This window comes from Brachyhypopomus gauderio, chromosome 11 (assembly GCF_052324685.1).
Source record: "Brachyhypopomus gauderio isolate BG-103 chromosome 11, BGAUD_0.2, whole genome shotgun sequence".
NCBI lineage: Eukaryota > Metazoa > Chordata > Actinopteri > Gymnotiformes > Hypopomidae > Brachyhypopomus > Brachyhypopomus gauderio.
In genome coordinates this window covers 6,993,580-7,017,458 of record NC_135221.1, presented here as the reverse complement: position 1 = coordinate 7,017,458, position 23,879 = coordinate 6,993,580, and the positions used below count along the sequence as shown (strand labels likewise).

The following is a 23,879-nucleotide window of genomic DNA, read 5'->3' as shown; positions in this document are numbered from 1 at the left end:
TTCAGGATCACTCAGAAAGTGCCGTTGGGATAGCTGCCACCATGGCCCATGAGATGGGCCATAACTTTGGTATGAGCCATGACAGTGAAAGCTGCTGCCAGGCCCTGTCCGAGGACGGAGGCTGCATCATGGCTGCGTCTATGGGGTGAGACTACGGCCCCGGGGCAAAAGTGGCTCCGCACTGCCCCAGGTCCCCTTTAGCTGCACCAGTGTAGTGAGCGTGAGGGCAACATATCCCAGAAGGGTTTTACCAAACACTACAAGCTTAAACACTCATCTTATCTGGAAAAAAACCTAATTTGTAAATTGTCCCATGAGAACTTAGCAGATGCTCTAATGTTATACCTTTATACCTCTATACCTTCTTAATATAGTATAGACTGTACACCTTCTTAATATTGTCTATAGTATAGACAGTGTACTACTGACTGCACTGGATAATGAGACTCTGACACTGACTTTTGTAAAAGCTGCTTTAATAACTTGATTCTCCAAAATGTTATGTACTTATCTCGGATTCTTGTTTGCTCGATTGTTTCTTGTCTTATCTCACTCGCCCACAGGCACCCTTTCCCACGTGTATTTAACTCATGTAACCAGGCCGAGCTAAAGCGCTATCTGAGCTCTGGTGGGGGAAAGTGCCCGTTCAACCCCCCAAACACCAAGGCCATGTATGGAGGTCAACGCTGTGGTAATGGCTACCTAGAGGAGGGAGAGGAGTGTGACTGTGGAGAAGTAGAGGTAAGATCTCAAATGTCATGCTCATCACACTGTTTGCACCTCCATAGGTTTTTACATCAGGTTTTTACGTCTTTCTCTCTGTCTGCATGTTCTAGGAATGTTCCAGTCCATGTTGCAATGCTCATAACTGCACCCTGAAGGCAGGAGCTGAATGTGCCCATGGAGTGTGTTGTCAGGACTGCAAGGTTGTTTCCTCACTCCTCTTGTGTCAGCTCACTCACATCGTGCCACATGCAATCACTTCCTGTCACACTGACTGTGGTCTTCCTTGTCTCTCTCCACCTTTTGACCGATTTGCTCTCAAAAGCTGAAGAGTCCAGGTGTCCTGTGTCGCTCTATCTCAGGCACCTGTGATCTGCCCGAGTACTGTGATGGGAAGTCAGAGGCGTGCCCTGCCAACTTCTACCTGGTGGACGGGAGCCTGTGTGCGCACGGGGCAGCGTACTGTTACACGGGCATTTTTCCTAAATCCCTCTGGAACTCCTTCAAGGTTTTCACAGAGAACATGGCTGTGAAGGTATTTGTTCGGCTCTCTCCTGGTGCCCTCACAGATGCTCAGCCTGCTCCGGATCTGTGCTTCACCAAGGTGAACGAGGCTGGTAATTCCTATGGAAACTGTGGCAAAGACCTGATGGGCAAATACAGGGGGTGCACAGAAAGGTGAGGATCTTCTCTCAGGGAAGGAGTCCAAATCGTGGCCACTGCAAAAGAGAAAGATGCATATTTACGCAGATTTTCATCTAAGGGATGCTAAATGTGGCAAGATTCAGTGTCTGAGCAGCGCCACCAAGCCCATTGAGGCCAACGCCGTGGCCATTGACACCACGATCCGCGAGGGCCGTCGACAGATCCTGTGTCGGGGAACACACGTGTACCGGCTGGACCAGGACGAGGAGAGCCAGGGTGATACGCTAGACCCAGGGCTCGTCATGACTGGAACCAAGTGCGGTGACAATGCGGTGAGTACCGGAGACACGTTGTTAAGTGTATAATGGGGGACGTGTCCTGCAGAAGCAATGCTAATAATTGTGCTAATGCATGAAATATAGTCAGAGCACATTAATATTATGCACATGAGGTCATGCAAGCCAGACCAGTTAGCTTTAACTCACTGCATAGCAATTTAAAATTAATTTTTGTTGCAAGGCAAAATCAAGATGATAGGTGCAGTAACCATGATTGTTACCAATAAGGTATATGATATCTTTAATATCCCTCTTGGAGCAGATTTGTTTTGATGGAGAGTGTCGCAATGTGTCCTTTCTCCGGGCGGATGAGTGCAACGCCAAGTGTCACGGCCATGGGGTGGGTGGTCCTCTTTGCCTCTCTTAGGGTAAAATTAGCACCCGTTTAGCCCATGTGGGTGGCTTGACTTAACTGAGCCTGGTCACTTCCTGTCCTCCCATTAACCCATGGTGTTAATAATATCCACAATTATTAGTTTATTCCAAGGAGCTTGATGTGCCATCACACTGATAAACATGTACATTGCGTCTGGATAAGAATTTTTGCCAAATGCTGTAAATGTATACCACTATAAAGTCCTACAAACTAAATTCAGGTCATATGTTATCAAAGTGAAGCTGAACCACCTATGTCATTATATGGTAAAAGTCTCCAATAATGTTTATGTGGACTACGGTAAACAAAGGCCTGCGATGGTCTTATATCTGCTGGTTTAAGTGAGTTTGTGCGGTGTCTTCCTCTGTAGCTGTGCAACAACAATCACAACTGCCACTGTGACGCAGGCTGGGCACCACCATATTGTGAAGAAAAAGGCAGTGGGGGCAGTTTGGACAGCGGACCGGTGGTCCCCTACTGTAAGGAAAACCTGCCCGCACACACACAAAACACATAAGGGAATTCACCTGCACGTTCCTCTAAGCAAATACACTGATTTGTGTTGTCCTCTGTTCTTGTGTCCTTGAATTCTCTTAACTGAAAGTAGTGAACAGTGTCTTTTTCTCTTTTGCTTCAGCCTTATTTCCCCTCCTGGCGCTCCTGCCTGTGTTCCTCTGCTTGGGATTGGCTGTTCTCTTCCTCTGCTGGTGCTACAGGAAGAAGCTCCATTCGCTTAAAAGTACCGTCCATTCTCCTCAGCGCATACATGTTAAGTAAGTCCTTCTGATTTAAATAATCTGTCCTCCTGATGTGCTGTTCAGCACAGGCTGACTTTATCACTTTATCTACTATGATTTGCATTTCAGTGCGGCTGCTTCACCGAAATCCAAAACTCCTACTGCTGATGTTCATGCGAGCTCGGCATTGCAGATAAAACAATCTGGCACAGATAAACCAGTAATGTCATATCTTGTATTTTTTAAATATATATAAATTAATATAATATGTAAATAAATATATATATATATTTGTGTTTTTATATATAAATATATATTTTGCAGCATGTTAATCTAAAAAAAAATTTCCCATGGCAGGAGAGCCAACGGTCCAGTCCGTCTGGTCCACCCAGATCAAGGCATGCCAGTGTTCGGCCTACGGTCAAACCTCCACCAATTCCAGCATATGCACTGCACCAGCAGAGCCCTGTGCTCTCAGAGGCCACTTCTCAGCCCCGCCCATCTCCGCCGGTTGGCGCCAAACCCAGACCAAGCCCACCCAACAGACCTCCTCCACCCTGCCCCATTACCAAGACCTCTCACATCAAAGAGGTGAGGGCTGTAGATTGTCCTGTTTTAATCACAAGACACCCACCTTTCTCTATGTACAGCCCAGTGCTGATCATTGTGAGACGAATCTATCAAAATCTATCATCTATTGGAGCAAAAGCGCAACCAGTCAAGACTCAGGAGTGGTAATGAAAGTGGTAATGTAAGTAAAATCATTGTCTTGCTGATGTTTTTCCAGGAGGTGTCACAAAGAAAGGGGTCTGAAATATCACCAGGGCTAATACAGAAAGGGAAGTCCAATCTGTTGCCCCCTACTGGTCATACCAGGTAGTCAGCTGTATAATTAGGATAAAGAAGTGTCACCATTATAATGCCAAATACACTCATGTCCTCTGCTTTTTTTCTTTCTGCAGGTTTCAAAGTGAAATCTCTGGACAGAGCTGAAATTATGTGAAGCTCGTGAAATCAAAGGACCTTATGCTTCTGAGTACTCTTAAAATGAGAAACTGGAACCTGCAACATTCAGGCATGTACTTCTGGAGTGGCAACGGAGCCTTCCTAAGTCCAGCACCACGTCTGCCTAATACACTTGAAATCAGAAGTGTGATGTACTTGTGGCATTTTACTTTGTTTTGGTACTGTTTGAATAATCATGTGCCATATTTTTTTTATTTCACACCTATTTATTGCTAAGTGAGAACTTACAAGAGAAAAAGTTCCTTGATACGATCTTTAAATAAGAGCATGAAGGTATATCTTACATTAAGAACATGTCAAGTTTGGATTGCACGCAACAGTGAAAATCACACCACCTGCTGTGAAAACCACAAAATGACACAATGGCCTTTGTGCTTGGTATGTCAAGATGTGTAGTTATGCAAATTGAGACATCCTGATTCACAATTCAGTGATTTTGTGGCCACCATCTGTTCTTTTCTGTGCACACCTGCTCAAGTAATTGCATAGAATACAGAGTAAATTGACTACATCAAAAGAATATTTACAATTTGCTGGACACTGTATATAAATCTAGGTCATCAAATGACTAGTGGCTGCCGTATAATTCAAGTGAGATGAAATTTATTTTACTTTTCTGTCTGTCCACTCACAAGCCTCTTGGGAACACTTGATGAAATGCACCTTATATTGTGTACAAGGACGCCAAACCAGGGAATAAAACTAAATATGTACTGTACACTTAGATAGTGTTAAGACTAGTATAAATTATTGAGTGATGCCCTTTGAAGACTCAAAGGCACAACCAAAACGTACAGTCCTCTCAAAATGTACTGTAGGTGTATCATTCATCTAGGTCTGACACCAGAACAGATTCTGTATTACAACTAGAATTTGAAAAGAATGATGTGTGTGATATACTTAATGTATAGATTTAAATGGCTTATGCCCTAACAAAAGCAGGTAAATGTGTTTATCTGTAGTGATCTTACATAGGCTTTCTTACTTATACATTGAATTGAACTATTGAAATGACCTTTCTCTTTAAATATGTCATAGTTAATGCTATGAAAATCATGTATTTGTGCTGGAATAATGTGGACTCTCAGGTTTGAGTTAATAAGTAGGCATACTGATGCCTAAAACTGGGACCATACTGAGGAAACACACTGTGAATGGAATGATTATAGCTATTATAAGGCCAGATTTCCAGACCCAGTTTAAGCCTTATTCTAGACTAAAACTATTTGCAACACTGAGTCAACATCAGCACTTCAGTTTAGTCCAAGACTAGACTTAGTTGTTCATGAATCTGGCCTATAATTAAATGTCCAATATTTACAATGGTCCACATTGAAGTTTTTTGTTTGTTTATGTTTTTTGCACTTTGTTAGGCTGTGTGAATGCATCGTTTGTTAAGAATTACAGGAACTGCACTGAATCATCAGTTCTGATCCAATGCCATGAATGTAAAATTGACTTCTGCCAGCCTCTCAGGCGTCTTCTGCCAGCCAATAAAATAAGATTAGATATCACCGCACATTTTTATTTTGATCCATTTTTTACAATATGTTTATGTGATGCACTTCCATGTTCCCTTTGTCATGTTGAAAGTAGTTTGTGTCTTCAATTTTTGCCGGAAAGAAACATTGATACAGGAATGGTGGTTATAGGCATAAATAGAGTGATGGCTGAGTGAGGTTGCAGGAACACTGATCTGGTGTAACGTAGCTTGCGCCACGGAGCGAGGAGACGGACACAATCGCTGAGAGGAGCGAGATTTATTAAAGGGAATACCATACTCGTCGTCAGAAAGCCAGGCAGGGTCCATAACGGGAGGGCAGTCAGAATAGCAGGCGAAGACAGGCATCACAAGACAGGGGCACGGGAAACAGGAGAAACACGAAAACGGTCAGGCACAGAGAACAGCGGTGGGATAGACACGATCACACATAAATTCAAAATACCGGACAAAGGACAAGGGAGACTCAGGGGCTTTTATACACAGAACTAAACTAGGGACAGGTGATGACAATGACACAGGGGCGTGGTAACAAACGAGGGATTCATAAAACTAACGAGCAGGGCGGGACAAACGGGCAAGAACACAGACACGAGGGAACCCAGAGTGACAGCTAGGAGAGGGGGCGTAGCCGCACGTGACAGAACCCCCCCTCAAAGCGTGCCACTCCGGGGCACGCAAGGGCAGACAGGACAGGGAACCAGACTAGGACAAGACAGGGAACCACGGAACACGGCGAGGGACAGGGACAGCAGACACGGGACGGACCGGAGGAACAGACCAGGGGAAAGCAGGGCACGGAGACCGGGGCACGGCAGGGACAGGGGGACCAGAGACGGGCCAGGAGCTGGGCTGGGGCATGGCGGTACACGGGGCACATGGAGACCGGACAGGGCAAGGAGCAGGGCCGGACAGTACAGGACCGGGGACAGACACGGGAGTGGGGCCAGGGGACAAGGCGGAGGCAAACACAGAGGCAAAGACACCATGAACAACGGAGACAGGCACAGGCACAAGGTGGGTGACAACTTGGGGAACAGACATGGGGACAGGGACAGAGACGACACCACAGGGAACAGACACGGGAACAGGAACACAGACCTTGACAGACACAACCACGGGGACAGGGACCAAAACAAAACCAGGGATGGGACCAGGGAGCAAGGGGAACACGGGCAACGGAACATAGGAGGCAAAGGGCGGAGCAGGGGGAACACCAAGTCCATGCCCAACAGGGGGCAGCACAGTCTCTGGGGCGACAGGTGCGGCCGGGCGGCAGGCAGCGGGAACAGGAGCCGGCAGACAGGCAGCGGGAACTGGAGCCGGCAGACAGGCAGCGGGGACAGGCAGGGTCCGCTGGCGGGCAGCGGGGACAGGCAGGGTCCGCTGGCGGGCAGCGGGGACAGGCAGGGTCCGCTGGCGGGCAGCGGGGACAGGCAGGGTCCGCTGGCGGGCAGCGGGAACGGGAGCCGGCGTGGACGACCTCTCCAGGGTCGCGGGGACAGGAACCGGCGTGGACGACCTCTCCATGGTCGCGGGGACAGGAACCGGCGTGGACGACCTCTCCAGGGTCGCGGGGACAGGAACCGGCGTGGACTGCTGACGGGCAGCGGGGACAGGAACCGGCGTGGACAACCCCTCCAGGGTCGCGGGGACAGGAACCGGCGTGGACTGCTGACGGGCAGCGGGGACAGGAACCGGCGTGGACGACCCCTCCAGGGTCGCGGGGACAGGAACCGGCGTGGACTGCTGACGGGCAGCGGGGACAGGAACCGGCGTGGACGACCCCTCCAGGGTCGCGGGGACAGGAACCGGCGTGGACTGCTGACGGGCAGCGGGGACAGGAACCGGCGTGGACGACCCCTCCAGGGTCGCGGGGACAGGAACCGGCGTGGACTGCTGACGGGCAGCGGGGACAGGAACCGGCGTGGACGACCCCTCCAGGGTCGCGGGGACAGGAACCGGCGTGGACTGCTGACGGGCAGCGGGGACAGGAACCGGCGTGGACGACCCCTCCAGGGTCGCGGGGACAGGAACCGGCGTGGAAGAGACACCCTCGGGGGGCGGAACCACCGGGCTGACGTCCTCAGGGGGCGGAACCACCGGGCTGACGTCCTCAGGGGGCGGAACCACCGGGCTGACGTCCTCAGGGGGCGGAACCACCGGGCTGACGTCCTCAGGGGGCGGAACCACCGGGCTGACGTCCTCGGGGGGCGGAACCACCGGGCTGACGTCCTCGGGGGGCGTGACCGCCATACTGACGTCCTCGGGGGGCGTGACCGCCATACTGACGTCCTCGGGGGGCGTGACCGCCATACTGACGTCCTCGGGGGGCGTGACCGCCATACTGACGTCCTCGGGGGGCGTGACCGCCATACTGACGTCCTCGGGGGGCGTGACCGCCATACTGACGTCCTCGGGGGGCGTGACCGCCATACTGACGTCCTCGGGGGGCGTGACCGCCATACTGACGTCCTCGGGGGGCGTGACCGCCATACTGACGTCCTCGGGGGGCGTGACCGCCATACTGACGTCATCGGGGGGCGTGACCGCCATACTGACGTCATCGGGGGGCGTGACCGCCATACTGACGTCATCGGGGGGCGGGACCGCCATACTGACGTCATCGGGGGGCGGGACCGCCATACTGACGTCATCGGGGGGCGGGACCGCCACACTGACGTCATCGGGGGGCGGGACCGCCATACTGACGTGGCTCGTACTCCCCCCCAAAAAATACTTGGGGTTGTCATGTGGAGTAGCCGGCAGGGTCAGAGGCGGTGGGTCCTCCTCCTCAGGGTCCTGGGTGAGCCTGGCAGAACACACAGACACACAAGCTCCTCGGTTGCTCTCTCTGCTGCGGCTCCGCCTCCCTTGAGGCGCCGGGAGCTCACGGTGGTCAGAGAGAGTCAACCGAGGGTTAAGCGAAAACTTGTCTGTGCGCTCAGACCGTCTGCCCGCTGCTCGCACGACAGGAGGTTTCTCCCTGTCGTGTTCGCAAGACCGGGCAGACACACAGCGCTCAGATGGAGTCTCGTCGCGAAAGCCAGTAGAAAGAGACTGCGCTTTCTTTGGTCGGCGACGAGACTTCCTTGTACCCGCAGCGCCAGGGGTATTCCTGTCTCTAGTTTGTTCGCACTGAAATACCGGAGAGTCGAACCGGATTAAACCAGCCGACATCCATTCACAGTGTTTGAACTCACCAGAGTCTCGCTCTCTCGCTGTGTCCTTGATTGGTCCGGTATTATGTAACGTAGCTTGCGCCACGGAGCGAGGAGACGGACACAATCGCTGAGAGGAGCGAGATTTATTAAAGGGAATACCATACTCGTCGTCAGAAAGCCAGGCAGGGTCCATAACGGGAGGGCAGTCAGAATAGCAGGCGAAGACAGGCATCACAAGACAGGGGCACGGGAAACAGGAGAAACACGAAAACGGTCAGGCACAGAGAACAGCGGTGGGATAGACACGATCACACATAAATTCAAAATACCGGACAAAGGACAAGGGAGACTCAGGGGCTTTTATACACAGAACTAAACTAGGGACAGGTGATGACAATGACACAGGGGCGTGGTAACAAACGAGGGATTCATAAAACTAACGAGCAGGGCGGGACAAACGGGCAAGAACACAGACACGAGGGAACCCAGAGTGACAGCTAGGAGAGGGGGCGTAGCCGCACGTGACATCTGGTCAGTGATTACATGGCTAAACGTGATGTGGCTGCAGAAATACTGATCTGTGGTCAGTCATAATTAGACTGATTTATGAATGAAGGATGATGTAATAACGCTGATCAAGTCTGGCTAATAGGGTAATATGGCTGGAGTAAATTTAATAAAACTGACAAAAACTCAGTGATAAATGTGGCTACTATAATAATAATAATGAATGGGCTCAGTATGATTAGAAATAGTATATAAAGTTTAGGTGGGAAATAATTTTACAGGATCCGTGTGGTCAATTTCATATTCACGCCAAAATTCCAACATGAGAAATAAAACCATTTTTTGTTTGAGCAGATATCGATATGTGTAAGTATTTGTGTATTTATGCAGGGTTGTCAACTTTTCAAGATCACTTGGAGTGAGATTTGAACCTGGGGGGGTGGCGAGTGTAAATTGTTGACGGGGGGGGGGGGGGTGTAAAATGGACACAAATTAAGTATTATATTATCGCGATCGATCGATCGATCGACAGTGGTTGGCACCAGAGCGAACTAGTAACTCATTTAATCATAGATATGAATCAGAGGTAAATAAACTATGGACCATAGATTTTTTTTTCGTCGTGAGAAATCGGAAGTGTGGCATGTGAGCGTGTGAAGACAGTCAAATGCGTGTATCTCACGCTCAATGCGTGAGAGTTGGCAACCCTGCAAATGTATATATTAAAAAAGCATTCACATACTGTCAAAAGAATATTTATGTTGGCCGAAACCCCGGCTGTTCTGAACGACCCCAACTGAACTGGATTTATGACGGAGACCCAGCACAGCAGCTAATCACGCGTTGCTGTGGCGCTAGACGCGTTAGCAACAGGCCCAACTAGAGAACGGCCGAGTTTCGACGTCTTGGTTGTTAGTTACCCATTATTATGTAGTGACGCTTTCTTTTAAAGACATTTTAAACGACGCAAGCATTTGAAAAATGTTAAGTCACTTTTAAAAATTGTAGCGGTTTGAATTGGCTGTGAAGTAGTATAGGTGGTCTACGAGCGTCGACCCTCGTAAATTCCTGAGAACTTGCTTCGACAAACTACTAGATTTACCGTGATGAACCCCAGCGCCCCTAGATTTCAGATGGCTTCGTTGTACGTCGGGGACCTCCACCACGACGTGACCGAGGCCATGCTGTTTGAAAAGTTCAGCCCCGCCGGAACCATCCTGTCCATTCGGGTGTGCCGGGACAAGATCACTCGGCGATCACTGGGCTACGCCTACATTAACTACCAACAACCCGAGGACGCCGAGCGTGCGTTGGACACCGTGAACTTTGAAGTGATCAAGGGGAGACCTGTGCGCATCATGTGGTCTCAGCGCGACCCGTCGCTGAGGAAGAGTGGGGTGGGAAACGTCTTCATCAAGAACCTGGACAAGTCAATTGACAACATGGCCCTTTATGACACCTTGTCTGCTTTTGGCAACATCTTGTCCTGCAAGGTGGTTTGTGATGAGAACGGTTCAAAAGGGTACGGCTTTGTGCACTTTGAGACGCAGGAGGCAGCCGAGAGAGCCATTGAGAAATTGAACGGCATGTTGCTCAATGACAGAAAAGTGTTTATGGGGCGTTTCAAATCTCGCAAAGAGCGTGAGGCAGAGCGCGTGGCCAGGGCCAAGGAGTTCACCAATGTATACATCAAAAACTTTGGCGAAGACATGGATGATGAAAAACTGAAGGAGGTCTTCAGCAAATATGGCAACGCAATGAGCATCCGTGTTATGACCGACGACAGCGGCAAATCTAGAGGCTTCGGCTTTGTCAGCTTCAAGAGGCATGAGGATGCTCAGAAGGCCGTAGACGAGATGAACGGCAAGGAGCTCAACGGCAAGCTCATCTACGTAGGCCGCGCTCAGAAGAAAGTGGAGCGGCAGATGGAGCTGAAGCGGATGTTTGAGCAGGTGAAGCAGGACCGCATGAGCCGCTACCAGGGCGTTAATCTCTATGTGAAGAACCTGGACGACGGTATCGATGATGAACGCCTGCGCAAAGAGTTCTCACCCTTTGGAAACATCACCAGTGCCAAGGTGATGATGGACGGCGGCCGCTCCAAGGGCTTCGGCTTCGTGTGCTTCTCCTCGCCGGAGGAGGCCACCAAGGCGGTGACGGAGATGAACGGGCGCATCGTGGCCGCCAAGCCGCTCTACGTGGCCCTGGCACAGCGCAAGGAGGAGAGGCAGGCCCACCTCACCAACCAGTACATGCAGCGTCTGGCCAGCGTGTGCGCCGTGCCCAACCACGTGCTCAACCCCTACCAGCACGCCCCGCCCTCCGGATACTTTATCACCGCCATTCCGCAGGCCCAGAACAGAACTGCGTACTACCCGACTAACCAGCTGGCCCAGCTCCGACCCAGTCCATGCTGGACCACGCAGGGCGTTAGACCTCAGCACTTCCAGAACACGCCTGCCACCGTGAGGCCGTCTGCGTCCAGACAACAGACGTTCGGCGCCGTCCGGCCGACCTCCCAGGTGCCCCGCGTGATGTCCAGCCAGCGCGTCGCCCCGCAGACCGTGGGCCCTCGCGCGGCTCCGGTAGCCCCCACCTCCCCGGTGCGCGACGTGCCACAGTACAAATACGCAGCAGGTGTGTGCAACACCCAGCAGCACCTGAGCGGTCAGCCCCAGGTCTCCACGCAGCAGTCCGCCGTGTACGTGCAGGGCCAGGAGCCTCTGACGGCCTCCATGCTGGCGGCCGCCCCCCCCGCAGGAGCAGGAGCAGATGCTGGGTGAGCGGCTGTTCCCTCTGATCCAGAACACGCACCCCACCCTGGCGGGCAAGATCACGGGTATGCTGCTGGAGATGGACAACTCTGAGCTGCTGCACATGCTCGAGTCGCCCGAGTCTTTGAGCTCCAAGGTCCATGAGGCCGTCGCAGTGCTCCAGGCTCACCAGGCTAAAGAAGCCGCTCAGAAAAGCGTGACCAACTCTGCCGGGGGTCACAAGCCTCTAGGCCCAGGGACAGGAAACTTACTTCACTGGGAGTGGGAGGGGAGGGGATTATAACATCCAGATGCTGTGCCAGCATTGTGAAGATTCCTGAACTGAATGTGCTTGCTCCAAAAAAAAAAAAAAAAAAAAAGTTATTTAATGTTATATATATTTATTATTTATGTTGTAAAGGCAATTATTATTTATGTATTATTTATGTTGTGATACCTTTCATGTATCTCTGAATCCAGCTTGTAGATACTGTAAATAATAAGAATCAATGGATTTGGTGCATACATTACAAATCTTTATATTCATGATTATTAGTATTGTTGTGATCGATGAACTATTATGTAGAATAAGTTAATAAGTTAAAGTTTTAGTTAATAAACTGTTGTCAAATATTCATATTGCACAATTAAAATAGATGCAAATGAGTTCTTTGTTTATTTATTTGTTTCTGACATTTACATAGCATTGCATAGAATTCTAGGTCTTTGTAATCTCATTGGCTGAGCTCAGACTTCTGCATCCTCGGTCTATATAATTAGCCTTACACACTATAGATACACATGAAACTAACAAAAAACTCATGACATGCAGAAATCCGCTTGTAATTGCTACGAAACATCCCTGCATTCATGTGAGGAAATCATGATCAGCAGATGACTAGGCTGAAAACAAGAATGTAAACACACACACACACACACACACACACATAGACATGAACACGCACACAGACGTACACAAATACCCATCATTACATGCAAATGAAAACGCTTCACTGAAGGATACATTAGACAGCTTGATAAGGTGAGTCTAGCAAACTTTAGAGTGGAATATAAGTCTATAAATCTTGTGAAGGATTTATCTGCGTTCTGACTATCACTTTTTACAGGGAAGCCTTTTAAAGAGGTGGTCTGGTGTTAAGATTACTATAGATTTTTAAGGTTAAGTCCATATAGAGATAAGGGGGGGTGTGGCGAATGTAAAATGGTAAAATGGACACAAATTAAGTATTATATCGCGATCGATCGATCGCCAGTGGTCGGCACCAGAGCGAACTAGTAACTCATTGAATCAGAGGTAAATAAACTAGATTTTTTTTCGGCGTGAGAAATCGGATGTGTGGCGTGAGAGCGTGTGAAGACAGTCAAATGCGTGTGTCTCGTGCTCATTGTGTGAGAGTTGGCAACCCTGCTTATGTATTAGGTTATTTTAAACATGAAACCTCCTTCAAGCTCTGATGCTAGCTAATTTAGTTACAGTAATTACTTGGTTACAGTAATTATTTAGTTACAGTAAATACTTGGTTACAGTAATTATTTAGTTACAGTATATACTTGGTTACAGTAATTATTTAGTTACAGTCAGTGGTGTAGTCCTAAAGGGCGCGTCCCCCCGCGACCCCCCCCCCCCCCCCCCTCCACTACACCCCTGGTTACAGTAATTAACAACCCACTAGTCCCCATTTACGGCACGTGCCCAGAGAGCTAGCTTATAACTAACGTATGATAAAATGACATCTAAACTGCAGCAGGTAGTTAAAACTAATTGGCCTTTTTTAAATTATGAATTCTTCTCACAGCACGATAAAACTGTGGTGGTAACCAACTTTCTAGCTACAGAGGGGGAGAGTTCTCTGTGTTAACGTTGACTGAGTGGGTTTCATGACTCGTTAGCTATCTAGCTAATCTTCTCTCTACTACTGAGGTGTGGCTCAACGTAGACATGCAGCAGTTGTGTTTAGTTTTTGGGAGAAACTGTGTCTGCGTTCACTTTCTTTCAGGTTATCAGGTTACTGATGGTTCTGACCCGTAATGATTACACTGAGTCTAAACGTAGCAGTGCTCGTCCAGACGGCCGAGGGGGCTTGCTGGTTCTGCGGGTCCACAGCATGCAGGCTGTCAGACGACCAACGTACACCGGTCCGAGGAAGCAATTAAGGCAGTTACTTATTTGTTTACTTAATTAGATTGAGAAATCAATTTTGCTTGTTTACAGTTGCAGCTGCTGGTCCTTGGTGTTTCAGAATGTCAGAGGAACATGTCCAGAATGGCAGGTTTTTTTTATTAAGCCTAGCAACTTATTTTTAAGAGTTGTGTAACACAAAAAGGCGCATTTTGAAAGTTGACTATTAATAATCTGTATTGTTTTTATTTGTTTTGCCTTTTTTAGAGGCTACAGCGAGACTTTCTTCCAGTATCTATTTTTGTGACTGTCCTTGTGAAGAAGACCTTCAAATGTTCTCAAACATCTTTGGGCCTTTGCATTTTGTTTGCTCGTTCCAGGTTTGTATGTCTAGTCACCAATCACAAAGAAAATGTGTTTTAACCCAGCATGAGTGTATGTGTGATGCAGATCCATCAGATTAATTTGGTTTCTTATAGGACGACCAGGACAAGCAGGAAACGGAGGCCGCTACTGCAACATTTCTTCAAAGACTCAGTCTTGTTAATGCTAAGGTAAGGTCAGGGACTGGTCATTCTAAACACAGTAGTTTTAACATGACTTCTGGCTAACCACACTAGTGAAACTGGGTTTCAATCATTCTTTATCTAATATAGGTCACGATTGTCTTCAAAGTCAGGGATAAAGAACACTCACACAGCCAAGTATTCAGGTCAAATTAAATGCCAGTCACCCTTGTTGTTCCATAGTCCCACTGTGCTACCAGCTAATTATTGCAATTTTTTCCCTTATAGAGCCAAGAATAGACTTTCACTTATGGATCATGCCATTTCCATGGACAGTACCATATTTTCCCAGTTAGTCCTTATTTCTATAAAAACCACATGGCACAGTTTGGAATTTTATTCACCTAATACAGTTTTCACATATTTTTGATAATCACAAAGTCAGGCTATTAATAATTGATTAACTTAAAACTCTGAAGATCAAACCTTGCTATCTGTGATACTTTTCTCCAAAGGACTCCGTTCACCATGGCATGCCTCCCTACATGTACGAGAATGCACCCTGTTTTGGGGGAGAGAGTGGCTCTCCTACTGCCTTCTGAAGTCATGGAGGCAGGGTTGTGTGGAGAGTTGAGTATGGCTACCCTGGCCACCCTCAGGCCCTGTATGGACCAGTACCCTAACTGGCCAACTCGACTTTCACATATACACATATCCTTTGTAATGTAAAGATAACTGTCACTGGCAGAGTGTATTTTTTAGATACAGTTATGGCATCCCTCAGTTTTGGGGTGTGCATAATTATGTTGTGCTAATGAGCACATACTGTTACAGCAGCCTTGTTAATTTGATATGACTGAATTGAGGCATATATAACATATATAATTGAGGCATATAACAATAACAAGGGTATTATATCTTCTCTCCACTACATTATCTTACTACAATGATGGTGATGTAATCTTATGTCATGTCTTAATGAGCAAATGAACTTGCTTTGCCTCGACTTGTGAGCAGTTGTACCTTAACATCCGTGTCACGTGTTGGTGTACAGTCCCAGTGGTGTTCCTCTGAAGAGAGGAGAAGGGGCGACCCAGCTGAGCTTCCTCCACAGCCTGGCTGACTCCCCGGCCTGGGTGGAGCTGGGGCTGGCTCGAGTCCGCCACGCAGAGTCGCAAAGCGGTCAGGGTAATATACGTACAGGGTTCGGTTTGAGGGGGAACACTAAGGAAGGCCATCTCCTCAGTAACACACAAAAAAAATAATCAACAATCCCCTTTGTAAAAGGTGTTTAGTTCATGTGATGCTCAAAGTATGTGGCTTTTTTTGTCTATCTAGGATCTGTGTCCTGTGAGGTGGAGTTTTCTGTAGACGATGAGGACGACACTCAACCGCAGGGGAGGCGGGTTGAGCCTGAGCACACCGTGCAGCAGACTGTCATGCTTTTCCTTCTCTTCGAGTACAGAGACCCCTTCCACTCCCAGCTCTCTGACGTCATCGGTACGGTTCAGATCAGTGAGTCCTGCTGCAGCGGCTAGACCCAGTTCATCCTGCATTTGTAATGCTTCCTGGGTCTGTAGTTTACCTGCAGTGGATTTTCGTTTGTTGTAACCACTGTCTGTTTTACCTTTTACATTATATTAAGGGAGTGAAGAAACTTTAGAGAGATGTTTGGACAAGGTGCTTTGGTACAATGATGACAAAGTAAGATCAGCCCTGCAGTCGTTACTGAAAAGTGCCCTCAGGGGATTTCTAAAAAGAAACAAGGCAAGACGTTTTGACACCATTCATTTAATTTAACTTCATATATTCTCACAGCTCACAGCTGCATTTGGCTTCATTGTGTTTGAGTGTGTGCCTGCATATGATTGTGTGTATAGTCCCAAGAGAGGCTTCAGTCTGCCATGTCGGTGATTCTGAGCTCTGTAAAGAGTATTGTGAGCAGCAGTAGCAGTGTCGATTTTCGCACCGCCTGTCTGACTACCATGAAGGTACACTTCACGTGGCTGTTGAAATCAAATCTGACAGATAGTACATAGTCAGCCTTAAGCTTGAACTTTAATGTCATTTGTTCATGTATGTCCAAAACATTATCGTATGTGTCTGTTTTAGGTGCAGAGCAGCTATGACCTGTCTTTCCCCTTACATCAAAAACTTCAGAGAGTCATAAATGGGCGATTTGTTTCCAGAAGCAGATGTACTTCTGAAAAGGTTTTTTTGCTGCCTAAACACTACACTTACCTTCTTGTACTGTTTGTGAATTGTTTGTGTTAGAAAAGGCAAGATGATGGTTATGCCAATCAAATGTGCTACATTTGTTTGTGATTTGCATATTTTCTGATTTCTTTCTGCTAGGCTTCAGAGACGATTATGTCTGAGTGGAACAGCCATGAGGAACCTGAAAATGGCAAGTGACGTTTCCCCTGTACTTGTGTATGGTCCAACAGTAGCAACAGCACACTGCACACTATGTAATTGTACATGACTTACAGTAACAGTGTATTCAACCGTTGTCCAATCGTAATCATTCGTTATGGCCATCGCTATTTATTAAACTCGGGCAGTTTTGTCTGTATGTTTGGCTATCCAGGGCTTCCAAGCAAAAGAACGCACGAAGAAGAGGAGGAGGAGGAGGAGACACCGTCGTGCTCCAAAAGGCAGTGCTCAGAGTTCACCGCTGGGGACTCGTATGCCTTTGAGAGCAACATTTGGGAGACTCTGGACAACCAGATGCAATGGTCACAAGGATCCCAGAGGGAGCTTGTCGACATGGGCTTAGCAGAGTCGTCGACCCCTTCCTTAAGCAATACTGAGTTGAAAAAACAACAGGTGAACAATGAGAAGTTATGATTATGATGCATGGCACTTGCATTCCTTAAATGTAAAGCTAGGAATATTATCCTTTATGATTTTTGTGTCAGTAGTTCTGTCTTCAGTTATATTTTTGTTCAAGTGACTGTATGCTACCCTTGTTTGTTTAGGTTGACAGAGAATGGCTTCAGGAGATTGAAAATCTGTCTGAGTGGGATTAAAACTGTCAGGACTGAAGATTTGGGTTACCAAAATTGTTTGTTCATTAAACATGTTTCTGTTAGTAGAAAATATTTTAGTGGGTATTTAAAAAAGCTTTTTACTGGTTATTTTATTACAATACTGTAGATTGTTGTGTTATTTTTGTTTTCCAACATTATAATTTGGGTTTTATTTTGTTGTCCTAACATGTTAGAAATTAACTATTTAACATTCATGAGTTTGCACTGATAGCATACATGTAGTTTCAATTATTGCCACACCGTGGCGCCAACGTAACGGCCTTTACTGTGATAAAGATTTAGGCCCATCTGTTTCAGCGAAAGGTTAAGGTTAAAACAAGCGTAAAGATTTAAGTTGTTTTATTTGAGAGTGTGCAGAAACATGTTTGTTAGCGCAAATATTTCACATGATGTTAACTTCTCCATAAGAATAACATTGAACTCAAAGTCAGAACTGAATTTTCCTGTGATATTGCAAGTAGAGTCACTAGAGGTTTATTTGGGTTCGGTGGAAGAACGGCACATGAAACTGCCGCAGGCATCATAAATCATCTCTGTGTCTACCCATTCATCCCTCCCTCTCTCTCTCTCTCTCTCTCTCTCTCTCTCTCTCTCTCTCTCTCTCTCTGTCTTCAGGATCACTCAGAAAGTGCCGTTGGGATAGCTGCCACCATGGCCCATGAGATGGGCCATAACTTTGGTATGAGCCATGACAGTGAAAGCTGCTGCCAGGCCCTGTCCGAGGACGGAGGCTGCATCATGGCTGCGTCTATGGGGTGAGACTACGGCCCCGGGGCAAAAGTGGCTCCGCACTGCCCCAGGTCCCCTTTAGCTGCACCAGTGTAGTGAGCGTGAGGGCAACATATCCCAGAAGGGTTTTACCAAACACTACAAGCTTAAACACTCATCTTATCTGGAAAAAAACCTAATTTGTAAATTGTCCCATGAGAACTTAGCAGATGCTCTAATGTTATACCTTTATACCTCTATACCTTCTTAATATAGTATAGACTGTACACCTTCTTAATATTGTCTATAGTATAGACAGTGTACTACTGACTGCACTGGATAATGAGACTCTGACACTGACTTTTGTAAAAGCTGCTTTAATAACTTGATTCTCCAAAATGTTATGTACTTATCTCGGATTCTTGTTTGCTCGATTGTTTCTTGTCTTATCTCACTCGCCCACAGGCACCCTTTCCCACGTGTATTTAACTCATGTAACCAGGCCGAGCTAAAGCGCTATCTGAGCTCTGGTGGGGGAAAGTGCCCGTTCAACCCCCCAAACACCAAGGCCATGTATGGAGGTCAACGCTGTGGTAATGGCTACCTAGAGGAGGGAGAGGAGTGTGACTGTGGAGAAGTAGAGGTAAGATCTCAAATGTCATGCTCATCACACTGTTTGCACCTCCATAGGTTTTTACATCAGGTTTTTACGTCTTTCTCTCTGTCTGCATGTTCTAGGAATGTTCCAGTCCATGTTGCAATGCTCATAACTGCACCCTGAAGGCAGGAGCTGAATGTGCCCATGGAGTGTGTTGTCAGGACTGCAAGGTTGTTTCCTCACTCCTCTTGTGTCAGCTCACTCACATCGTGCCACATGCAATCACTTCCTGTCACACTGACTGTGGTCTTCCTTGTCTCTCTCCACCTTTTGACCGATTTGCTCTCAAAAGCTGAAGAGTCCAGGTGTCCTGTGTCGCTCTATCTCAGGCACCTGTGATCTGCCCGAGTACTGTGATGGGAAGTCAGAGGCGTGCCCTGCCAACTTCTACCTGGTGGACGGGAGCCTGTGTGCGCACGGGGCAGCGTACTGTTACACGGGCATTTTTCCTAAATCCCTCTGGAACTCCTTCAAGGTTTTCACAGAGAACATGGCTGTGAAGGTATTTGTTCGGCTCTCTCCTGGTGCCCTCACAGATGCTCAGCCTGCTCCGGATCTGTGCTTCACCAAGGTGAACGAGGCTGGTGATTCCTATGGAAACTGTGGCAAAGACCTGATGGGCAAATACAGGGGGTGCACAGAAAGGTGAGGATCTTCTCTCAGGGAAGGAGTCCAAATCGTGGCCACTGCAAAAGAGAAAGATGCATATTTACGCTGATTTTCATCTAAGGGATGCTAAATGTGGCAAGATTCAGTGTCTGAGCAGCGCCACCAAGCCCATTGAGGCCAACGCCGTGGCCATTGACACCACGATCCGCGAGGGCCGTCGACAGATCCTGTGTCGGGGAACACACGTGTACCGGCTGGACCAGGACGAGGAGAGCCAGGGTGATACGCTAGACCCAGGGCTCGTCATGACTGGAACCAAGTGCGGTGACAATGCGGTGAGTACCGGAGACACGTTGTTAAGTGTATAATGGGGGATGTGTCCTGCAGAAGCAATGCTAATAATTGTGCTAATGCATGAAATATAGTCAGAGCACATTAGTATTATGCACATGAGGTCATGCGAGCCAGACCAGTTAGCTTTAACTCACTGCATAGCAATTTTAAATTAATTTTTGTTGCAAGGCAAAATCAAGATGATAGATGCAGTAACCATGATTGTTACCAATAAGGTATATGATATCTTTAATATCCCTCTTGGAGCAGATTTGTTTTGATGGAGAGTGTCGCAATGTGTCCTTTCTCCGGGCGGATGAGTGCAACGCCAAGTGTCACGGCCATGGGGTGGGTGGTCCTCTCTGCCTCTCTTAGGGTAAAGTTAGCACCTGTTTAGCCCATGTGGGTGGCTTGACTTAACTGAGCCTGGTCACTTCCTGTCCTCCCATTAACCCATGGTGTTAATAATATCCACAATTATTAGTTTATTCCAAGGAGCTTGATGTGCCATCACACTGATAAACATGTACATTGCGTCTGGATAAGAATTTTTGCCAAATGCTGTAAATGTATACCACTATAGAGTCCTACAAACTAAATTCAGGTCATATGTTATCAAAGTGAAGCTGAACCACCTATGTCATTATATGGTAAAAGTCTCCAATAATGTTTATGTGGACTACGGTAAACAAAGGCCTGCGATGGTCTTATATCTGCTGGTTTAAGTGAGTTTGTGCGGTGTCTTCCTCTGTAGCTGTGCAACAACAATCACAACTGCCACTGTGACGCAGGCTGGGCACCACCATATTGTGAAGAAAAAGGCAGTGGGGGCAGTTTGGACAGCGGACCGGTGGTCCCCTACTGTAAGGAAAACCTGCCCGCACACACACAAAACACATAAGGGAATTCACCTGCACGTTCCTCTAAGCAAATACACTGATTTGTGTTGTCCTCTGTTCTTGTGTCCTTGAATTCTCTTAACTGAAAGTAGTGAACAGTGTCTTTTTCTCTTTTGCTTCAGCCTTATTTCCCCTCCTGGCGCTCCTGCCTGTGTTTCTCTGCTTGGGATTGGCTGTTCTCTTCCTCTGCTGGTGCTACAGGAAGAAGCTCCATTCGCTTAAAAGTACCGTCCATCCTCCTCAGCGCATACATGTTAAGTAAGTCCTTCTGATTTAAATAATCTGTCCTCCTGATGTGCTGTTCAGCACAGGCTGACTTTATCACTTTATCTACTATGATTTGCATTTCAGTGCGGCTGCTTCACCGAAATCCAAAACTCCTACTGCTGATGTTCATGCGAGCTCGGCATTGCAGATAAAACGATCTGGCACAGATAAACCAGTAATGTCATATCTTGTATTTTTTAAATATATATAAATTAATATAATATGTAAATAAATATATATATATATTTGTGTTTTTATATATAAATATATATTTTGCAGCATGTTAATCTAAAAAAAAATTTCCCATGGCAGGAGAGCCAGCGGTCCAGTCCGTCTGGTCCACCCAGATCAAGGCATGCCAGTGTTCGGCCTACGGTCAAACCTCCACCAATTCCAGCATATGCACTGCACCAGCAGAGCCCTGTGCTCTCAGAGGCCACTTCTCAGCCCCGCCCATCTCCGCCGGTTGGCGCCAAACCCAGACCAAGCCCACCCAACAGACCTCCTCCACCCTGCCCCATTACCAAGACCTCTCACATCAAAGAGGTGAGGGCTGTAGATTGTCCTGTTTTAATCACAAGACACCCACCTTTCTCTATGTACAGCCCAGTGCTGATCATTGTGAGACGAATCTATCAAAATCTATCATCTATTGGAGCAAAAGCGCAACCAGTCAAGACTCAGGAGTGGTAATGAAAGTGGTAATGTAAGTAAAATCATTGTCTTGCTGATGTTTTTCCAGGAGGTGTCACAAAGAAAAGGGTCTGAAATATCACCAGGGCTAATACAGAAAGGGAAGTCCAATCTGTTGCCCCCTACTGGTCATACCAGGTAGTCAGCTGTATAATTAGGATAAAGAAGTGTCACCATTATAATGCCAAATACACTCATGTCCTCTGCTTTTTTTCTTTCTGCAGGTTTCAAAGTGAAATCTCTGGACAGAGCTGAAATTATGTGAAGCTCGTGAAATCAAAGGACCTTATGCTTCTGAGTACTCTTAAAATGAGAAACTGGAACCTGCAACATTCAGGCATGTACTTCTGGAGTGGCAACGGAGCCTTCCTAAGTCCAGCACCACGTCTGCCTAATACACTTGAAATCAGAAGTGTGATGTACTTGTGGCATTTTACTTTGTTTTGGTACTGTTTGAATAATCATGTGCCATATTTTTTTTATTTCACACCTATTTATTGCTAAGTGAGAACTTACAAGAGAAAAAGTTCCTTGATACGATCTTTAAATAAGAGCATGAAGGTATATCTTACATTAAGAACATGTCAAGTTTGGATTGCACGCAACAGTGAAAATCACACCACCTGCTGTGAAAACCACAAAATGACACAATGGCCTTTGTGCTTGGTATGTCAAGATGTATAGTTATGCAAATTGAGACATCCTGATTCACAATTCAGTGATTTTGTGGCCACCATCTGTTCTTTTCTGTGCACACCTGCTCAAGTAATTGCATAGAATACAGAGTAAATTGACTACATCAAAAGAATATTTACAATTTGCTGGACACTGTATATAAATCTAGGTCATCAAATGACTAGTGGCTGCCGTATAATTCAAGTGAGATGAAATTTATTTTACTTTTCTGTCTGTCCACTCACAAGCCTCTTGGGAACACTTGATGAAATGCACCTTATATTGTGTACAAGGACGCCAAACCAGGGAATAAAACTAAATATGTACTGTACACTTAGATAGTGTTAAGACTAGTATAAATTATTGAGTGATGCCCTTTGAAGACTCAAAGGCACAACCAAAACGTACAGTCCTCTCAAAATGTACTGTAGGTGTATCATTCATCTAGGTCTGACACCAGAACAGATTCTGTATTACAACTAGAATTTGAAAAGAATGATGTGTGTGATATACTTAATGTATAGATTTAAATGGCTTATGCCCTAACAAAAGCAGGTAAATGTGTTTATCTGTAGTGATCTTACATAGGCTTTCTTACTTATACATTGAATTGAACTATTGAAATGACCTTTCTCTTTAAATATGTCATAGTTAATGCTATGAAAATCATGTATTTGTGCTGGAATAATGTGGACTCTCAGGTTTGAGTTAATAAGTAGGCATACTGATGCCTAAAACTGGGACCATACTGAGGAAACACACTGTGAATGGAATGATTATAGCTATTATAAGGCCAGATTTCCAGACCCAGTTTAAGCCTTATTCTAGACTAAAACTATTTGCAACACTGAGTCAACATCAGCACTTCAGTTTAGTCCAAGACTAGACTTAGTTGTTCATGAATCTGGCCTATAATTAAATGTCCAATATTTACAATGGTCCACATTGAAGTTTTTTGTTTGTTTATGTTTTTTGCACTTTGTTAGGCTGTGTGAATGCATCGTTTATTAAGAATTACAGGAACTGCACTGAATCATCAGTTCTGATCCAATGCCATGAATGTAAAATTGACTTCTGCCAGCCTCTCAGGCGTCTTCTGCCAGCCAATAAAATAAGATTAGATATCACCGCACATTTTTATTTTGATCCATTTTTTACAATATGTTTATGTGATGCACTTCCATGTTCCCTTTGTCATGTTGAAAGTAGTTTGTGTCTTCAATTTTTGCCGGAAAGAAACATTGATACAGGAATGGTGGTTATAGGCATAAATAGAGTGATGGCTGAGTGAGGTTGCAGGAACACTGATCTGGTCAGTGATTACATGGCTAAACGTGATGTGGCTGCAGAAATACTGATCTGTGGTCAGTCATAATTAGACTGATTTATGAATGAAGGATGATGTAATAACGCTGATCAAGTCTGGCTAATAGGGTAATATGGCTGGAGTAAATTTAATAAAACTGACAAAAACTCAGTGATAAATGTGGCTACTATAATAATAATAATGAATGGGCTCAGTATGATTAGAAATAGTATATAAAGTTTAGGTGGGAAATAATTTTACA

At 46.5% G+C, this 23,879-nt stretch overlaps 3 protein-coding genes and 1 pseudogene across 10 annotated transcripts; all 4 read left to right on the top strand.

Moving 5' to 3' along the window:
- The first annotated feature begins 5 nt into the window (after positions 1 to 5).
- On the top strand, positions 6 to 5,364 carry LOC143526797 (disintegrin and metalloproteinase domain-containing protein 19-like). Its single transcript, XM_077021439.1, has 12 exons — positions 6 to 145; positions 564 to 741; positions 837 to 926; positions 1,049 to 1,401; positions 1,487 to 1,700; positions 1,969 to 2,046; positions 2,453 to 2,561; positions 2,720 to 2,855; positions 2,949 to 3,039; positions 3,177 to 3,410; positions 3,607 to 3,695; positions 3,782 to 5,364. Exons 1-12 carry the CDS (start codon positions 42 to 44, stop codon positions 3,810 to 3,812), a joined length of 1,707 nt encoding a protein of 568 aa, XP_076877554.1. The 5' UTR covers positions 6 to 41; the 3' UTR covers positions 3,813 to 5,364.
- Positions 5,365 to 10,012: 4,648 nt separating this feature from the next.
- On the top strand, positions 10,013 to 12,099 carry LOC143526796 (polyadenylate-binding protein 1A pseudogene; annotated as a pseudogene).
- A 1,375-nt stretch (positions 12,100 to 13,474) lies between these two features.
- Positions 13,475 to 17,991, top strand: LOC143526792 (type 2 DNA topoisomerase 6 subunit B-like). Of its 8 annotated transcripts, none has more exons than XM_077021430.1 (16): positions 13,475 to 13,539; positions 13,789 to 13,927; positions 14,004 to 14,057; positions 14,178 to 14,290; positions 14,390 to 14,464; positions 14,567 to 14,622; positions 14,705 to 14,767; positions 14,932 to 15,127; positions 15,457 to 15,598; positions 15,755 to 15,931; positions 16,062 to 16,183; positions 16,297 to 16,407; positions 16,529 to 16,627; positions 16,772 to 16,823; positions 17,007 to 17,245; positions 17,398 to 17,991. In XM_077021430.1, the coding sequence occupies exons 1-16, from the start codon at positions 13,519 to 13,521 to the stop codon at positions 17,446 to 17,448; spliced, it is 1,710 nt and encodes a 569-aa protein (XP_076877545.1). In that variant the 5' UTR covers positions 13,475 to 13,518; the 3' UTR covers positions 17,449 to 17,991. The 8 variants fall into 8 exon arrangements, with proteins under 8 accessions (XP_076877545.1, XP_076877546.1, XP_076877544.1 ...); XM_077021431.1 differs by having other exon boundaries at positions 15,457 to 15,604; positions 15,755 to 15,916; XM_077021429.1 differs by having other exon boundaries at positions 15,457 to 15,604.
- Positions 17,468 to 23,443, top strand: LOC143526795 (disintegrin and metalloproteinase domain-containing protein 19-like). Its single transcript, XM_077021438.1, has 13 exons — positions 17,468 to 17,483; positions 18,085 to 18,224; positions 18,643 to 18,820; positions 18,916 to 19,005; positions 19,128 to 19,480; positions 19,566 to 19,779; positions 20,048 to 20,125; positions 20,532 to 20,640; positions 20,799 to 20,934; positions 21,028 to 21,118; positions 21,256 to 21,489; positions 21,686 to 21,774; positions 21,861 to 23,443. The coding sequence occupies exons 2-13, from the start codon at positions 18,121 to 18,123 to the stop codon at positions 21,889 to 21,891; spliced, it is 1,707 nt and encodes a 568-aa protein (XP_076877553.1). The 5' UTR covers positions 17,468 to 17,483; positions 18,085 to 18,120; the 3' UTR covers positions 21,892 to 23,443.
- The last annotated feature ends 436 nt before the right edge of the window (positions 23,444 to 23,879 follow it).